The 17,903-nt window shown below is 50.0% G+C and overlaps 6 protein-coding genes; 3 read left to right on the forward strand and 3 right to left on the reverse strand.

The window, feature by feature from the left end:
* Positions 1-123: 123 nt before the first annotated feature.
* Positions 124-1,942, reverse strand: GSTUM_00010024001 (uncharacterized protein). XM_002841019.2 has 4 exons: positions 1,396-1,942; positions 1,266-1,330; positions 1,084-1,183; positions 124-944 (listed from the first exon to the last, which is right to left on the reverse strand). The coding sequence occupies exons 1-4, from the start codon at positions 1,431-1,433 to the stop codon at positions 887-889; spliced, it is 261 nt and encodes an 86-aa protein (XP_002841065.1). The 5' UTR covers positions 1,434-1,942; the 3' UTR covers positions 124-886.
* A 108-nt stretch (positions 1,943-2,050) lies between these two features.
* GSTUM_00010025001 (uncharacterized protein) lies at positions 2,051-4,486 on the forward strand. XM_002841020.2 has 3 exons: positions 2,051-2,112; positions 2,199-2,576; positions 2,725-4,486. Exon 3 carries the CDS (start codon positions 3,138-3,140, stop codon positions 4,308-4,310), a length of 1,173 nt encoding a protein of 390 aa, XP_002841066.1. The 5' UTR covers positions 2,051-2,112; positions 2,199-2,576; positions 2,725-3,137; the 3' UTR covers positions 4,311-4,486.
* Positions 4,487-5,102: 616 nt separating this feature from the next.
* Positions 5,103-6,223, reverse strand: GSTUM_00010026001 (uncharacterized protein; the record flags this gene model as incomplete). XM_002841021.2 has 1 exon in its annotated part: positions 5,103-6,223. The coding sequence occupies one exon, from the start codon at positions 6,221-6,223 to the stop codon at positions 5,819-5,821; it is 405 nt and encodes a 134-aa protein (XP_002841067.1). The 3' UTR covers positions 5,103-5,818.
* A 2,201-nt stretch (positions 6,224-8,424) lies between these two features.
* GSTUM_00010027001 (uncharacterized protein) lies at positions 8,425-10,650 on the forward strand. XM_002841022.2 has 1 exon: positions 8,425-10,650. The coding sequence occupies exon 1, from the start codon at positions 9,127-9,129 to the stop codon at positions 10,327-10,329; it is 1,203 nt and encodes a 400-aa protein (XP_002841068.1). The 5' UTR covers positions 8,425-9,126; the 3' UTR covers positions 10,330-10,650.
* Positions 10,651-15,308: 4,658 nt separating this feature from the next.
* GSTUM_00010028001 (uncharacterized protein) lies at positions 15,309-16,359 on the forward strand. XM_002841023.2 has 3 exons: positions 15,309-15,400; positions 15,532-15,850; positions 15,928-16,359. Exons 2-3 carry the CDS (start codon positions 15,742-15,744, stop codon positions 16,311-16,313), a joined length of 495 nt encoding a protein of 164 aa, XP_002841069.1. The 5' UTR covers positions 15,309-15,400; positions 15,532-15,741; the 3' UTR covers positions 16,314-16,359.
* On the reverse strand, positions 16,358-17,375 carry GSTUM_00010029001 (uncharacterized protein). XM_002841024.2 has 4 exons: positions 17,292-17,375; positions 17,190-17,223; positions 17,014-17,131; positions 16,358-16,958 (listed from the first exon to the last, which is right to left on the reverse strand). Exons 1-4 carry the CDS (start codon positions 17,300-17,302, stop codon positions 16,648-16,650), a joined length of 474 nt encoding a protein of 157 aa, XP_002841070.1. The 5' UTR covers positions 17,303-17,375; the 3' UTR covers positions 16,358-16,647.
* Between the last annotated feature and the right edge of the window lie 528 nt (positions 17,376-17,903).

A 17,903-nucleotide genomic window follows, 5' to 3' on the forward strand; every position in this document is an offset into this window, starting at 1 on the left:
AAATCAAAACGAGAGCGAACAGATACGAAGGCCAGATAAAGGTCGAAGTAGAAATAATCATCCCGGTTAGAGATAGAAGTGTGGAAGTTGGGTCTCTCCTCTTTTTTTTTTTTTTTTTTTTTTAGGGGGGGGAGGATAGGAGATTGTACCGATAATATGCATGTCAGCAGAGCTCCCCAAAATACCTGCCTGGAGGGCACTGTACTGGTACGAGTACAGTGCAGTACTCTCAACAGCTTAAGTAAAGGAAAACTATAATGCAATTCAGGCTCTTTCTCAAGTGGGGAGGGGGTATCGCCATGTACTCTATACTCGTACTGTAGACGAGTATTCCTTCCTTCCATCAATGTGATATCTTTTCCCAACACCACGCAAAGCACAACAACCCCCCCCTTCACACCAGACGCCTGCCACCCTCCCGGATCCACATCAGCCAAATCTGCAGTCTGACGACACCCGAGCCAAAACCCAAGGAACCGGGAATTTCCAGATTCCTTCACAGCGTGACCGCACCCACAAAATACCATCACGAAAAACCGTCAAAAAAAAAAAAAAAAAATGTAAGATATAACAGGAAAGCATTATTACCCGATAATTCCTCTAATTCTATTTTATCCCACCACCAACGCCCCGACATATAAGAATAATTCCTTCCACCTATAAGAAATATCTAAAGATAGAGTGTAAAAATGTAAGGAAAAAATTAAACGAGATATTAATGCCCAGTCCAGTCCATTCCATCTATTTGTTGCACCATCTATTTATCCCTCCGACAAAGGAAACGGCAAGGAGTGTGTGAAAGTTGAGAGAGAAAGGAGAAATGATAGTAAGGAAATATAAACCAAGCGCCCAGTTTACGGCCGCCATGTATGATGATAATAATACCTCACAGGTCCTTGAACACGGCAACAAGGACTCCGTCTCCCTTCTTGAGCATAACCCGACTATAGCATTCACATGGCCCTCGTCATCAGCAACCCTCCTTCCAAAGCATGGATACTGTACACTTTCCTCTGCAGGAAAGGGAAATAGAATGGGGAGGAGTAGGAGGAGGAGGAGGAGGGAGAAGGGAAAAGAACAAACCTGTCCTTAAAAGCGACAGCCCCAACACCCTCCCCGTCGAGCGCACCCCGTGACGCAACGGCTAAGAAAGTCGCGTCATCCTCAGTGGCCTTACCCGCCGCTACCGGTTCCACCACCATCGTCAGCACCTCGCGGGGGGGCGCGGGGGAGAAAAAAGTGTGTATCGGAACGGAAGAACTAACCTCCCAAGCAAATTCCCGTAGAGCTATCGATCAGGAGGGCACCCGTCACACCTTGCGCTTCCATCCTGTGAAAACTGTCAGCCAACACTGGGACGAAGCAAGCAAGATGGAAGGAAAGGGGTATACAAACACACTCTCCAACCATCTGCAAATGGCCGTTGGATCCATTGTTTCAACCTTTCTTCCAAGTGTCGAAATGCCGGTATTAGAATAAATAAATATGAAGCTGTAGGAGCAGTGACAGACGTATGTATGTATGTATGTATGTATGTATGTATGCAGGCAGGCAGGCAGGCAGGTAGGTTGGTAGGTTGGTAGGTTGGTGGTAGGTAGGTAGGTGGGTGGGTATGCAGTCAAGGAGGTGAGAGCGGAAAGGTGTGCGTCTGTCAGTTGAGTTAAAATAGCGAAGGAAATCCAACCAACAGTGAAAGAGAGAGAGAAAATGAAGAGAGAGAAAAAAGAAAGGGAAAGAAGAAAGAAAAGAAAAGAAAAAAGTGAGAGAAAGCCGGGGCTGGACTGAATTAGATTGGAAACGCGGTGTTGGTGAAACAATGATAGGCTTTGGTACGGACCGCACGGGTATGATAGGTACTGTACTTGTATGATATTATGGTAAGAATACCGGTTGGCAGGGTAAGGTTGTATGTAAGGTCTGGGATGGTGGGAGTGACAGGATGGGTTGGACAGACAAGGTCGGTCGCGCTGCAATGGGCTGGGCTGAGTCGTTATATAAAAAATTTTCCGAAGGAGAGAAGAAAGGGAAAATTTTTTTCTTGTCCGCGGGCACCGGCATGAGTATGGGATACCAGCCAGCGGTGGATTGTATTGAGGTATATGTATTGGTACTGTACGAGTACACTTTCCTATTTCCCTTCTCTCTCTGTATGATATGTATAACCTCCATTCCTCTTCGCTAAAGTCAGCGTGGGACAGTGGGTGATGAATGGGGGGGTACAGGTATCATCATACTCGATGATTGTCTTGAGGTGTTTTCTAGCAAGTAATCCTCTTTCCTTGTCCTGTGCCCCCCCCCTCCCATTCTTCCCACAATGCTCACTCGCACTGGGTTATACTTTATGACAATGCGCTCGCACACAGTATCATACGGCATTGTACGAGTACAGTACAGTATCAGTTACTTTGTGCGCGGTACGTACCGGTACTTCCTGTACCACTGACCACAAGGCCAACAACGACAACAATAACAACAGCGCAGAGCTTCCCCTAATCTCTCCTCTTTCCATTAAAATACAAGTATCATAATATCATATCTTCTCCCTGCCTTACCCACTTACACACACACACACATACGTACGTACCATTTAATCCCTTCCGCTCTCCTCTCCCTTCCCTCACCTTCTCCATTTTTCCCTCCTCCTCCTCCTCCCCGCCTCTATCCATCCATCCATCCATTCCAAGAGTAACCTACCCACCCAGCAGCACAATGAGCTGTCTGAAGACTCAATTCTGACAGTCCCCCCCCATTCGCTCGACAACCTATCGTATGACTTTAGACCAGTAGATTGTCCGTATTCTTGTATGCGGACAGTAAATATCAAATTTCCCGGGATGGGGCGCGTGTGTGTGGATAAACCTGTGATGTTGAAGCAGTGGAGGAGGCTTGTGCTTCTTTTTTCTTGTTGCATCCGGGCAAAAGCGCGCGAATTGGAGGTTGTGGGTATGAGGGTTAATTAGGGTACCCGCATTGGCCTAGACCGACGTTTTATGGGGAGGGCGTTGACGTAGTCTATGATAATATTATGATACAACCTCTCCATAAGGGTGAAGGCGCAACAATAAACCCCCCGCGCCTCATCAACACCAACAACACATAGCATAGCACGGTAGAACGCAGCGCAGCGAGAGAAAACCATGCCTCGAGCACTCCCCTGGGCGCTAAACCGCCCCCCCACCTCCGCCTCCTCTTCGTCAAAACCGTCCACCAAACCGCCACCACCGAAAACAAAACCCAAACGCAACCCCTCCACCCCCCCACCCCATCACAATGCTCCCAGGAGAGAGGGCTCCGCCCTTGACGAGGCAATAATCGAATACATGACCCCCCAGGACGACATATACATAATGGTAGAAGACGAACTCTTGACAACAGCTCAACTCTACACACGCTCCCTCCACCGCGCGGAATACAGCCGCTTACAAGCCGCCGCTGCGCTCAAGAATGCGCACCGGATCAAGGATATACACCGACCTGTGGATGGGGTTACAAGAATGAGCCGGGAGGCGATCATGCGTGGCAGGAGGGGGGCGAGGGTTGCTGCGTTAGGACTGGACGGGGGTGGGAGTAGTAGTAGTGACGAGGATGAAGAGGGTTGGGGCAAGGGGGCTTTAGGGAGGTTGATGAGTGGGAGGAGTAGCAGTAGTGGGTATGCCAAGGGGAGGCTGGGGGAGAGGTGGAAGGGGAGAGGAGGGGGAGGGGGAGGGGGAGGGACGAAAGCTGCGGCGGGGTTCACGGATGCNNCGTCCGGCGCCCTTTCCATCATTAGCCAGGATATACCTGTAGAGAAGGAAAAAGAAGGCAGAAATGCCAGCTCTTGCCCCAAAATCAAGCAGGAGCAGGACTCGGATACAGACACACCCTCAGACGACGACCTCGACGCTCCAGTTCACTCCTTCCGCACGCCCTCCATACCGCCCTTATCCTCCATCTCCTCCTTCGCCAACAACCCCAACCAAGCCAAACCAATAAAGCGCCTCCCCTGCGAGCGTCGCGATTCAATTCCCCCCTTCATTTCTGCCTCCTCCACCTCGTTCTCCAGCACTACAACCACTTCTACATATCACACCACTTCAGCGCCACAATCGAGAGCTACTTCGTTTTCGAAAATCATAGACTTGGACGACGACCCGCTATTCAGGCTACCGAAACCGCCAGAGAAGAGTAGTACGTACCGCGGGAAATCGATGGCCGCCCGAAGGAGGGCGGAGGGAGAGAATAGTAGAAGTGGAACAGGAGGTGGGGACTTTGGGAATAAGAGAGAGAAGGAGAAGGAGAGGAGGCCGTTTGATAGTTTGAGGTCTTTTTAAAGAGCGAGCCGGGTTGCACCATGATCGGGTACTGTACTATACTATACTATTATGATACAAGGTCGGGGGGGGGTCTTTGCGTAGTGTATATACGATAGGTTTTTAATCCTTTTCAACAAGGCAAACAACCAGGAAGGTTCGGGGAATCTTTGGAGCACCGTACCGTACTATCAGAATTGTGGATCAGAATTATGGTTATCTGCGCCTTTGCTATATTTTAGAGTGCTCGAGCAGAAGAAATCCTTGAGTATTAATTCCACATCCGTACACCACAAAGCACCATAACCCAACGCCAGTGTTAACATTCCCTCACGAAGCGTCTTTCCGCCAACACGGAACTTGCCGCGCATGCGGGATACACTCGGGAGGTGCAGATATGGTACCGGTACTGTAACTGCACCGTGATTGATTCGGAGCTTTTATTAGCGGGCCGGCGGAATGTGGGGGGGTTTTACTGTAGGTACAAGTACGAGTAAGGTGCGGAAAGGCCCATGCCCTCTCCCACATACCGCATATACGGGGGGGGAGATTCTTGGGGTGGGCGTTTTGTCCGCTGCTTCGGGCGGTGGCAGCCCATCATATGATAGTATCATAATATTATCATAGCTTGTGTGTGAATTATTTGTCCTACTCGAGTAGATCCGCGGAAAGTGTTCAAGGGGGTGAAGACGCACGGGTACTGTAGATGTTCAGGGGTAAGAGTCGTGCTTTTCTTTTTTTTTTGTCTTACAGGAGGGGAGGGCATTTCATCATTTCTCCTTCCGTCGGGGCCAGTCATTCAAGATACTACGGTACGGTATTCGACTGAATGGTCAAAAAGCGCTACACCCTCCACTTCTTTCCTGTCACTCCCACCCGCTTGCAAAATCACAACCTCTCACTCCTCGAGTGACCCGCTATCCACTTGGTTCTTCGCACAACCTCAAACCCGAACCCCGCGCCCCTCCATCCTTCCTTATCTCCACCACACCAATCGATGGCATCTACCGGCCCAGCCACAACCTCTGTGTGTATTGTATTGGTCTGAGTGTCGCATACAGGACCCCTATGGTACGTGCCGAGACCCGATTCCATGCCGGGGGAGCGCAGAGAACTAGATTGGATTACGAAGGATCTACTTGAGGGGGGTGGGGGTGTGGGAGGCGTATATAAAGGCTGTCGCACGGGAAAGCAGCGGATAACCGAGAATATTGAAGAGACCTTTAGGATAGACTTTGATCTTGTTCTTTTGCTCCTGCTTCTGCTGCTGGAGTACGGTAGCGGGGTTGCTACCCCCCCCCACCGTTTCTCGTCCTCCTTCTGGGGAGGGAGAACGCTTTGCTACCTTGAGGATAGACGCACCACCTGCCGGGGTTTCTCATCGACCAGGCATTCTTCATCCACGTCCACCGCACATCTCCCGCTCCGGTGACCTATGGAAGTTCTCTAGGGGTGTGGGTGCCCCGTGTTACTTATCAAAACATGCACGTCCGGTCCCTTTCGGTGATCCGTCGAAATGGGCGCTCGTATCAGGGCAAATCTGCAATCAACAGCCTGGAGTTCCGCTCCGGGTATGCTTTCTTCGGTGATGTGATTACATGATTGGGCTTTGAAGGGCTGAGGGAGGCGCCGGGCCGCTGGTTGGCACACGTGCAGAGCTGAGCGGTGGAGGGGATGTGGTGTATCACGCACAGGAGAGGTGGGAGGCTGGTGAGGAATTGTAACAGGGAGATGGCCAGGGAGTAGGGGATTTGGAGGAGTGGGAGGAGGGTAGAGGTTGTGATGCGCATTGTAGCCATTGCCATTTGAGGGTTACTGAGCGCTGAGGGGAACGCCGCGGGGGGGGATATCATACGGTGGGGCTTAGGAGTGCGCTTGCAAGGGAGAGGGTTTGCTGCCCGCGGGTCCCCGTGGCTGACGCCGCCCACCTGCATGAGCACGCCGGTAATCCCCCCCCCAGGCGTGAAGGCGGGTTGTAGAAGTTCGTCCAAGCTGGCGGGCGGGGTTATATCGAGGAATGCCAAAGTTTAGAGAGTAAGCAAGATCTTAGACTCGAACTAGCAATATTCTGGTGAACTGTGTGATATCTCTTGCGGGAGGAACCAACGGAGCCTCATCCTATCAGTAAAGCATTAAAGTTGTTAATTTAATGGCCACCCAATAAATTCCCCAGACCGCCCCCCTTCCCGACAGCTCACCACCGCACGGGCCGACAACACCCCACCTCCGAGTCCCTGACAGCATCTGCACCCCCCTCCTTCCTTTATCCCGGATATCGCAGCTCTCAAACGCACAACCATTGCCGAAGAAACGTTGGAGACCTGCCGTCAGGAGAAAGGAAATAGCGTAAAGGCGATCCACAGGCTGCAAAAGCAGCTCCGAGTTTCTTCTATGGCCCCCGAGGAACCCGGCAAACAACCCGAACACGAATTCCTCTCCACTGCTCATAACTCCTGGCTCGCGATGACAGTGAAATCAAAGGTGGTGGCGATCGCATCGCCGGGAATCGCTGACCATCGGACACACCCCAGGAGCCAGAAAGTCGCTACTGTAGCGATTGAACCGCCAAAATCCAGATTCTCTCGCCACCGCAAAAAAAAAAACCCGTTCATTCCCGAGTACGCAGCGAAAAACCTCGCTACTTTTCGACTTATTCGATGACATCCGAGTAACAGGGTGAGCAACCGACCGCCCGGGCACGGTATGCGATACTGCCGCCCGGGTAAACCTCATCTGCGCTCTGCTTAATAAATACCGTGCTTATCAAACACTCGAAGGGGGGGAGGGGAGAAGGAGGGGGTTATAGATCTGTACCGTAGTCTTAAAAGTTGGCCAGAGCCCCGGGATATATTGGTAGTTGGATGTATGATACGAGTAAGAGCAGAGCACTCGCAGTCTAAAGTACTCGAGTACTGCATCACATCCCCCCGATCTCGTGACCCGATTTCGTGACCCCGCACATATCGCACATCGTAGATCATCGAGCCAAACCAAAACCAAACAGTCCAGTGCACCCCGAGCAACCCCCTCGGGCATCGTATGGTACGGTGCTCGAACGCCACACCCCACAAAACCCATAAAAATCCATTCCACCAAGCCACAACCCAAACCGCACCAAAACCAAACATCGCCCGCCAAATTTCAAGAAACGCCGGCGAACCAACTCAAAACTTCACCCACCCCGAATTCACCGCCACAACAGACACGCACACACACAGCCACAACCACCCTAAAACATCTCCCCACTCCCGATCCGATCCCCTGATTCCCACCATCACCACACCCTGCCCTGAACCTGAGCACAAACCAAGAAAAAGAAAGGAAAAAAAAAAAAAGAAAAACTACACACTCCAAATCGCCAACCGATACCGGTCATTCAACTCATTCGATTCGATCCGGGTATTTATTAGTTTTCCTTTCTTTTTTTTTGTTTTCTTTTTTTTCTTTTTTTACTTTGTTCCAGCCGCCTGCCTGTTGGGAATCTCGATGGAAGAAGGGGGCATCGCGCATCGCATGCTTGACGGTTAGAGGAGGGCAGGGCGGGCATGACAGGGCGGGGCGGGGCGCCGTCGATGTGATGCGATGTGATGTGATGAGCTTTTTTTTATTTTTTAATATATATATCACGGCGGGGTTGGAAGGGCGAAAAGGAAAGGGAACGGAAAAATGGAAAAGGGAAAAGGGGGAAAAGAGAAAGAGAAAGAGAGAAGAGGGAGAAAGAGAGATGGAGATTAGATGAAGATGAAGCTGAAGTTGAAGAAGAGTGCTTGGTGTCCCTGTGAATGGTATCACATATTCTCACTCGCTCGCTGATAGCTCTATAACCCCCTGTATCATAGCAGAGCAGACAAAAAAGAAAGAAAGAAAGAAAGAATCGTAACTTACGAGTAGGCAATAGAAAGCATGCTCCAGGCCTCCACCCTTCCTTCATTCAACCACTCATCCCAACAGACCGAGCAGACTTCACCGACCTTCCGCCCATCGAATCGATCGGGATCGGTTTTTGCTTTTTTTTTTTTTTGTATTTTTTTCTTTTTCCCACTCATACTTACAGCGGGTTTCGCAAATCATGTGAGGATCAGTAAGGGGGCTGGGCCGAAAAAGGGGCCTCTTTCCTGCTATTGTCTGGAAGTAAGGAAAGGAAGAAAGGCACTGTAGGGAATATCTGTCTTCTCTTCTCTGACGTCTTTCCCTTTTCTCTTCTTCTTTTCTCTCTTCGCGTCTTCACCCTCACGCTCCTCCCACCTTGCTTGCTTGCTTGCTTGATTTTTGGTTGATGGGAGCACTGTACGTCACGGACGGTCGAGTTTGTTTACTTTGATTCCGCTGTACCTTTTCACCTTATAATCTTGCTTTCTTTTTTTCTTGACGTCGAGGGAGAGAAGGAGAGAGGAAGAGAACTGATCCTTGTTCCCGATCCTTTCCCTTTTTTGTTGTTGCTTTATTTCCTGTTCTGAGAGCAAGACAGACGGGCAGATAGTTGCGGTATTCCAAAGCCGTCCTCTACTGCATTACCTACCGTACACCATACAGTAAAAGCAAAAAAAGGAAACCTGCCCGGAGCTCTCTCCCCCTCTTCTGGCTACGTAATCTTTTACCCCATACTTTACACTGCACTATTACCTGTTACCCACTTGCTACTGCTGCTACTGCTGCCACCACTACACCACCACCACACTACACTACACACACCATTACTACCGGCACTACTACTCGAGTACGGTCGACTGCTACGGTACGGTACTGCTCCTCCGGCATACACGTTTTCCATACTTATTATTCATGCCAGCGACGACAACGCCCCCCATACACGTACATAACAGCGACAACATCAACGATGGACAAACTCCCCCTGGAAACCGCCCGCCACATCGTTAGCTACCTCACAAAACGCACAGACGTAGCCTCACTCCGCCTCGTTTCTAGGACCTTTGCGATCCTGGGTGCAGAGCTCCTCTTTCACACCATCTCCTTCCACCCCTCCTACCCAAGCCTCACCCGGCTCTGCAAGATTTCCCAGCGCCCGCATTTGGCCCACAACGTTCGCGAGCTCGTTCTCAACCTGCCACCCATCCGGGACTTGATCTGGGGACCTTTCGTCCGGCATTTGGAGGCCGAGGGCATCGACATCTCCGGCAGCACTCAGAGGATACAGGAGGCGTTTCGGTTGCTCACGTACCATGTCGATCAGTACTCCAAGTTGCAAACTTCTGGGGACTTGGCGAGTATGCTGGGAGAGGCGGTGAGGGGGCTTCCGCGGTTGAGGGGTGTATTGATGAAGGAAAATAACGAACGGGATAGGGATTACTGGCTTAGTCAGAGTAGTCTAACGCTGGGGTGTAACGGGGGGTTTAATTACCGGATTGAGTTGTCGGCGGAATTGCATGGCTATTCCGGTTCGAAGGACCATTATAGGGCTTTCGCCGCACTGTTGGACGCCGTGTATTACGCCGGGTGTAAGTTGGATACCTTTTACGTCGACGCGAAGGTCGACCCAAGGATGTTCTTTGATAATACAGTGAGGTTGGAACGCGCTGGTGCTGTTTTCCAGAACTGCCGAGTGCTCGGGTTGAAGATGGATATTGAGGACTCCATGGTAGAATATCTCATCAAGACCCCGTTATTCAACGTTATCCTCCCCTCGAGCCCGAACTTGCAGAGCCTCACGCTACAATTCGGCATCTCCTGCGCGAGGGAGGCGATCCCGCTATCTACAATCTTCGGCTCAAAACATGTCTGGCCGCGCCTGCAAAAGGTCAGCTTCAGCTTCATTGACATGGAGGATCAGGAATTATATGCCTTTTTGCTACGGCATAAGAACACCCTGCGGGAACTTTCCTTTTCAATGTGCTCCCTGTATGCCGGTAGATGGGACGATGCGATGATGTTTTTGCGCCAGAACCTGGGCTTGGTAGCGCTGAGACTCGATCCCTTGTTCGAGCTCGCGGGCGAATTTGATTATCTATGTGAGAGCGAGCTCAAGATGATGGAGGATTACGTGGTCAATGGTGGAAAGTGTTTGCCACCGAGGGAAGATTAGACAGGAGGATGGTCGTTACATTCGGAACGAGGCAATCCTTAATCATTAGACAAGAGCGAGAGTGGAAGAGTATGTGTTAGGGGGAGTGTTTTGTGACATTTGTACTTTATATTTCCTGATTTGTTTTCTAGGTATCTTCTCTGGCGGTTGCTTGGTTGTTGTCTTGTTTTCCCGTCGTTTTAGTTTCCTCCCCTATTTCCGGGTTCGTGCATCTCTCCTTCACAGGTTGTTTATTTGATTATTTGGGGTTGTATGGTAGGACACCGTTTTTTTGATAGACTAATGGCTGCTATGAATAATGTTAGCAACACTTGTTAGCCATTCCACTTCCCCTCCGGGTGACTTGCCTCTTCTCTTCCCCTTTCATCCACCATCACTCGCCCGGATTCCCCCCCCGGACATCCACCTCAAAAAAATCCGTCTAGTGCGTGGGATAAAATCAACGGAATATCCCCTTCACGGAGCCAGTCTCGTAGCCCCCTCCACGCCTCATATCAAATATCGCAACATTCTTCTCTGTCACCGTCGCCACCATCTTCCCCCTGCCAATAAAGCTCAACTTCATGAGGCCAGGTACAAATCCCATAATCCAGGATTCTGCCTTTTTAAACCCAGCCACCGGAAGATGCACTTTGGTTTGCCAGACTTTCTTGCCTGTCGTGTAAGCCAGCTCGCCGAGGGGCATCGATTGACATTCGCCGCGGGGTGCAAAGTACGGGAGTGGCAGATACAGCGAACCCGGGGGCGAAGCTGAGATCGGGCTGGAAGAGGAAGACAGCCCGTTCGCATCTGAAGTTGCTGGGCTAATATCTGTGTTGTGGCGTCCAAAACAGCCGGGGGCAGGTATTTTCTGGCGTAGATTCTCCATGTCCACCTTCCAAAACCACACCTCTCCATTATCATATCCAGCGCAAATCCACATATTCCACCATTTCAACCCATGCCCGAAGTAGCAATGCTCATGCCATGGGGCAATTGCAATGTGTGTGATTCTTGTGGCTTTTTCCGACATCCGGGGTGGGGGTGCGAGACTATAACGAGCATCTAAAACTTCAACACCCCCAATATCTAACGTTGGACCAGATAGAGAGTATATAATTATACCGTTCTTCGCAGTTGCAAGAACGGTGCAAATTTCATTCCCTAAGGATATGTCCAACCTATGGCACATTTGCCGCACGGGGTCGTCTCCAATCATTGCCATCGCGGTCCGCGAAAATGGCATATTTGACATCTTCAGACTCTTCAACGGTCCCGGGTTCGGCATTATGACTTTGCGGCACAATTTCCCAACCCTCTCGCGTAGCATCGGTGGCTTTGGCTTTGGTATAACATGGCCATGAGGGAGTCGTAATGTTTGGTCGTGAGTGACTTCGGGATGGTGAAACATGGGAGCAGCCTGAGGGAGAGTCACATACGTGGTTGCGTGCAGTTCAGACAAGGCCTGGGCAGCCCTCGCCACTGGACTAAAGCTTCCAAGTAAGAATCGTGGAGCATGCCGCGAAGGGGGGTTCATTGATTCTCGAGGAGCGTTGCAGCTGTGAGAACCTCCGAGGGATCTGAATAAGGCTCGAAGCATCTTTTGCGAAACATTAAGTCCAGAATTGCAGGGGATATTGCATCCAGGAAGCCTGTAGGGACCCGTTCGGTAAGTGATCCCCGGGCCTCTACAAAGTATCTCATAGGGGCTGCCCTCCAGATATGATTCGTCCCCGCTCCTGGTATGTCCAATTTGCAGTGGCCAGTCGAAGGATACGCTCTCCTGGCTATTCAGGTATCTAACTCGTATCTTCATAATCCCTGGATCTGATCCACCTGGCTCTATGTCCAATCCTATTATAGGTTGGTCCGGGCACTTTTTCAACTCCATGGTGAGATACAACTTTCCAGGCTGCTCATCGACACCCCACATTGGAATCAGCCCACTATCCTCATGCCACCCCCCTAACCCTAGTATAGGTGGCCCGGATGGGCGATCGATAGGAGTAATCCCATGAATCCACAAAGTCCGCTGCACCTTTGAAGTGCCTTCGACCGTTCTGGTGACCATTCCCATATACCCCCCCGGATTCTTAGAAAAGTTGAGAAATTCTATCTCACGAGACGAGTACCCCGAGTCGATATGCGTATTCCGGAGAATCGTGGATAGGTTCAGGTCGGTCTTCCTGTAGCAAGCTCTGAACCTACTCCCTCCCCACTGATCGATAGCGAATGCAAAAACCAGCCTTAGGTCCCCAAGCTTCCACCTCTGCAGTTTTGACTCGGAGAATGACCGAATATTACTTGGAAAATTCATAATGCGGAGGAAATACAATATTAGTGGAGAGGAAAGTGACGCTCTGAACCAACGTTTGCACACTAGTCGTGCAGAATCATATTCGCTAGGTGTTAGATGCCAGTAGACCTCTTGTATTATTTCCAGCGGGAGATGCCTTGTTGGGGAGTTTGCTTCGGCGTTTGGCAAAGTATAGCTCTCGCAACTGAGCTGACGAATTGGGCCCCAGTCGCTCATATTGCCAATCTCCCCTTTCAGGGCAAAAGGAGGAAATTCTATCGAAAGGTTTGCTGGGGGGGGGTTGGAGGGAGGAGGGAGGGGTGTAATATGAGAGGATAGGTATTTCGGGGGTAAGCACGTCCCCTATAAGCGGCTCCTGTGGTTGGTTGCGTGTCACAACATCCTGCAAGGTAAACGCTAGCCGCCACGGGAAGAGCTTGAATGTGGTCCTTGCTCTCCTCGAGTCTGAAGATATTGCTTCTTCTATTGTAAGAACCCCTAGAGTCTTTGTCTTGTTGGGTATGATATGATGTCTACTGGTATTGGATTTGAGATACACGATAACCCTCGCCCTACGGTTCGGGGTGGTAAGGCTTGGGCAAATTTCAGTAACATACCGGTACCCAAGTGTTTGTTGGATCACCCCTTTTGTTGCTCATTCTCGAACACAACCTTCCGCAGTCTTCACATTGGATCACTCGCGACTTAGGCAGCAGCCAGGCCACAACCCACCCCCCTTACTACTATCGTATACGGCCGAGAGGTCAAACTCGGTCTGGTACCAACCTCTCGGCACCGCTCCTGCATCCCCCTCAAGGCAACATCTTTAAAGACTGTCCAAAAAACAAACAAACAGGATATTGATAGGCTGCCAGCTAAGCGAGGGACGCAGATGCCTCACACGTGGATATATCTCAAGGCTCCCGATTTGCCATGCCCGGATTTCAGATGATCGACAGCCCTACAAAGTTGCTAGATGCACTGCTCAGTGGGCAGCAGGTGACTCATTTCGGACTTCATGGCGGATTCGGGACCGGTGCCTAAATTTTTTCCGCCTTGAAACTGGATATGAGGGGAGACTCGATTCTCGCTTCAAGTCCTTCATGCGGCGGTAGTCCATGATTGGGATCCTTGGTAATCTATCATGATAGTGTTCTTATGAGCTATGGAGGGGTCTTGGATAAGGGGAAAAGCTCACTGTGAGGCATCATCATTTGTTTTCGATCGCCCTGTTGGCTGGGAGCACTCCCCTCTGATAATTTGACCGGGATATGAGTATCATACTCGGGTACAATGCGACGATATCTGTGCCTAATTGATTTGGAAACGGGATTGGGGTATTCCTTTGTGGAGTGGTGAGGCTTGCGATAGGCAAATTTCAGTCTCAGGCAATACCGGCACTATGTACTAGTCCGAGTACAGTATGGGGTGTAATCCTGAATAATTCCTATCCCTTATACTCGAGTGAGTAAGTAATTCTGAGAGATTACGGTTTCACAACGAGCTGTGGTAAAAACGCATGAATCAAGGGTTAGGGAACGTGGTGCCCACGTTTGCTAATGTTTAGGATTAGATGGGTACCGTAGTATATCTCTCGAAAGCTTGTGATGACCTGCACCATAGCTACTTACAGCCCAGGCTATGGTGGCGCTAGTACTCGAGTAAATGTAGTCCATCTTTACTGTAGGAGCGATGTATGGCATAGAACCCTAGACGATACCTATCCTTGACTCGCTTTTTAAAGGTTAGGGAAAAAATAACTTCAGTTCGAATCCCATTAATGTTAAACCCGTAGCCAATCCGGCCTATTGCTTTCCTCGGGATTCTTGGCCAGATTGGTTTCAAAGTACTCAATCTGCAACTCTTTCTCTCGATTCCGGTAAATTTGCGATACTAGGGAGATTCCGGCTGAGACCAAAGTGTGATTTCGGAAGCCGTATTGCATTAGAAGAGGACAAGCACTTGGGGGCGACAGAGACAGCAAATGGCTGTGCCAGTTTGGTGGCGGCCTACAGTACAGGCAACCGAAATTGGGAAATTGGGTGGATTGGTTATGTGCTGTGGGGTAACATTCAGGTAGGCAATGGGGTTAGCTACGGTAGGTAAGGGTAATGACAAGCCCGAAGAACACCAGTGGTGCAATTGGCCCTCGGAGAGTCCCATGGAGTGCTGTTTTCTTGGAGACCTAGGTTCCGAAAAGCCTTTGTCGGCCCGATCGAAGTGGTGAACTGCCAAGTTATTGTCGTTCGTTCGTGCAAGCGCAGCTTCATTGGACTCCTCAACAGCTGCGCAAAAGTCAGAAACCGGTCCCGGGATGTAGACAGGAAATCGTGGCGGAGCGTAGCAAACTACACGATTGTCCAAGGTTTCAGTCGCAGAGGGAATGGGGGGTTAAAACAAGACTGCTGCCAGCTCCTAAAAAGCCCTTCCTCTACTTAGGAAAAGAGTTGGGTAGAGGGACGAGCTGATTGGGCCGCGATATTTGATGGGAGTGTTGGTGATAAACTTAGAGAGATTTTGATGAGGCAGGAGTGAAAGAGAAGGAAGAGGTATTCCCTCAGGGTAAATTGTGTTGAGGGTGAACCTGGCTGGGCGGCTTCCTGGAAAGGGAGGGTAACCACATCAACTTTACACTTCAGGGAGCTCTATTTCGTCCAGAGATTTGGAGCTGTCTGCAACGAATTGACTTCCGACACTCCACAAACGGATATTTCGAACGAGAATCACACCTACGGTAAAGGAACAAATTATGGCATCCCCAACTTCAACTGTGAATACTGGTACTCCGTCTAGCACGTAATTACCCCCATCCTTTCCTCACATTTTAAGCAATCCCTCAACTAACTAACCCGCCTCATTTCACCTATAGAGTCTACGTACGCTCCCACCGCTCTCTCCCCCTATCCCACGTACCCCGCCGCTGACAGAAACAGATCCGCAACCTAGAAGAATCTGTGAAGATTCCATTACTCAAGCAGTCCCTGACAGCCATCTTCTCTCAATATGGAACCATAATCGACCTCGTCGCGAAGAAGAACCTGAAAGCCAAAGGACAAGCCTTCGTCGTCTTTGACAGTCCCCAAGCGGCTGAGCAGGCTATCAAAGAAGTCCAGGCATTCCCTCTCTTCGATAAACCTATGGTTCTGGCCTTTGCAAAGTCCCGAAGCGATGCGACCGTCAAGCGAGAAGCCGGCGAAGACAGCCAGGAGTTTGAGGCCCACAAGCGCCGGAGGCTTGCAGAGAGGGGTCCGTCCTTGCACCATCCCCTTCTTCCGCTTATTTTAGGATTATGCGAGGCTAATCATTGATGTATGTAAATACAGAACGGAAACAAGCATTGGCAGCTCTGGAATCCCAGCGTCATGCATCCACCACGGCAGCTCCCCAAGTGGATTCTGCGAAGGCTACTAAGAAGTCCGGGGGCCTCAAGTCTACGGCACCTGCGGCAGCTCCACAAATTCCCGACGAGTATCTTCCACCCAACAGTACGTTGTTTTTACAAAACCTACCGGACGAGACGGATTCAGATACCCTCACTTCGCTATTCGGACGGTTCGATGGGTTCAAGGAGGTGCGTATGGTGCCCGGAAGAAAGGGTATTGCGTTTGTGGAGTTTGAGCAGCTGGAAGGCGCCATTGGGGCGAAGGAGGGAATTGGGGGAATGACCTTGGGGGACAAGGTCGTGAAGGTTACGTATCAAAGGCAGTAGTGGTGGTGATGTACTAGTAGTATATGTATCAATGTCCATCCGTTTTAAACAACGTTTTCGTTTTCTAGCTCAATAGAGTCGATACTTTAGACATGGATTATAGGGAAACCTCTAGAGTGTAATCGGCGATTTCCAACACCCCTCCAATAAATTCTCCCTCGTCAAACAACGCCCCCACATATGGCTTCAATCGGTATCCGAACAAATTACACAAAGATTCACCCATCTCCCTCGCGAAAGACCCACGACTCCCCCTCACCGGAAATCCTAAAAGAAAGAAAGAAGTGAATTGATATAAGATAAAAGAAAACCCTTCATTTCCTATTCACTCATTTCACCCTATTATCCTAGAAATATTATCCTCCTCCCCCTCGGTATCCTCGATCGCATCCTGCTGTGCAATATACTTCAATAGCCCCCTCTTACTACTCTCCTGCATCTCGCCAGCAATCAACAACTCATCAAGGATATAATAGGCCTTCTGAAAATTAAATATGATATCCAGCTCGCACACATTTCCATAGTACTTATCCATCTGTTCGACGTAGCGGTGCACGATTTCTAGCGTGATGAGTTCGTTGTCCGAGCTGTCGATCCCCGCAACGAAGAAGAGGGAGGCATAGCGGCGGTATACTACTTTTGTGTCTGGACGTTGTGAGAAGGTAAAGATAGAAGGTGGGATGGGGGAAGAGGGGGGGACCTTTATATTCGAGGAAATTACACATTTTTGTGCGTCGGGATAGGACGAGTTGTATTACGTCTTTTATGGTCTTGGATTTGTCTTTGGAACTGAGGGTTGTGAACCACTTTGCCAGACGCTGGGGAGGGTTAGCTTGTTATTCGGGGTGGATAGAGGTGGAAGGTAATATATCATACCACTTTCCCTTGCCTCGATAGCAGGATCAAGTACCTGAACCCATCACCGGCACCATGAAATCAGTTGTACGTTTACGGTGACAGAGGAGCAACAACACCAACCTGATAGCCATTGTAACCGATAGGTTAGTGCGTAGCGTCAAGGTTTTGAGGTTGAGAAGAAGAAAAAATTTAAAGATTTGAACGATAGGTTGTTTGTGTGGGGAAATTTACAGCTATTTCCCTTGCGGTGTCGTAGCTCCGAAGCAGCTTGACCGGTGGGTTGGTCGGTTGTTACAAGTATCCATATGGAGGGGAGCTAAACTACTTATGGTTAGGCCTAGAAAGGGGGGCTTGGCTGCGAGGGGTTGGCGCACCTGCCAGTTTGTTTGATACAATAAACCTTCTTTGTCTAGCTTTAACGTGATAGGGGAAAGGAATTCCGTATGGGTTGCTGGTCTTTGTGATCGGTTTCCAAACTTGGGGCTCGAGAATGCTCGAGGTATCATACAGTAGCGGCGGAGAGAGAATCTACACCAGTATGTACGAGTACGTATAGTAGATGCAGGGACCACGGAGTCCGGAGATTTGATGGGTGTAACCGAGATTTAGTCGGGATTGGAATCTTGAAGAATTTCGAGTGATGGGGTGTGATCTACAAATCTCCTTGTTCGGAGCCAGACTAGAATACTATTGATTACCGTACTCGAGTATACGGGCGAGGGGGGAAAGAGG

This window comes from Tuber melanosporum, assembly GCF_000151645.1.
Source record: "Tuber melanosporum whole genome shotgun sequence assembly, scaffold_65, strain Mel28".
In the NCBI taxonomy this organism is placed as follows: domain Eukaryota; kingdom Fungi; phylum Ascomycota; class Pezizomycetes; order Pezizales; family Tuberaceae; genus Tuber; species Tuber melanosporum.

What these genes read in the sequence shown, in the direction of transcription:
- GSTUM_00010024001 (XM_002841019.2), bottom strand. Translation starts at nt 1,433, where the DNA reads ATGGATCCAACGGCCATTTGCAGATGGTTGGAGAGTGT. An exon ending in TGCAGATGGTTGGAGAGTGT is followed by an intron (nt 1,331 to 1,395) that starts GTTTGTATACCC and finishes CAGTTTTCACAG; the next exon opens with GATGGAAGCGCAAGGTGTGA. An exon ending in TACGGGAATTTGCTTGGGAG is followed by an intron (nt 1,184 to 1,265) that starts GTTAGTTCTTCC and finishes TGGAACCGGTAG; the next exon opens with CGGCGGGTAAGGCCACTGAG.
- GSTUM_00010027001 (XM_002841022.2), top strand. Translation starts at nt 9,127, where the DNA reads ATGGACAAACTCCCCCTGGAAACCGCCCGCCACATCGTTAGCTACCTC.
- GSTUM_00010028001 (XM_002841023.2), top strand. Translation starts at nt 15,742, where the DNA reads ATGGTTCTGGCCTTTGCAAAGTCCCGAAGCGATGCGACCGTCAAGCGA. An exon ending in CCGGAGGCTTGCAGAGAGGG is followed by an intron (nt 15,851 to 15,927) that starts GTCCGTCCTTGC and finishes ATGTAAATACAG; the next exon opens with AACGGAAACAAGCATTGGCA.
- GSTUM_00010029001 (XM_002841024.2), bottom strand. An exon ending in TATCGAGGCAAGGGAAAGTG is followed by an intron (nt 17,132 to 17,189) that starts GTATGATATATT and finishes AACCCTCCCCAG; the next exon opens with CGTCTGGCAAAGTGGTTCAC. An exon ending in TAATTTCCTCGAATATAAAG is followed by an intron (nt 16,959 to 17,013) that starts GTCCCCCCCTCT and finishes CACAACGTCCAG; the next exon opens with ACACAAAAGTAGTATACCGC.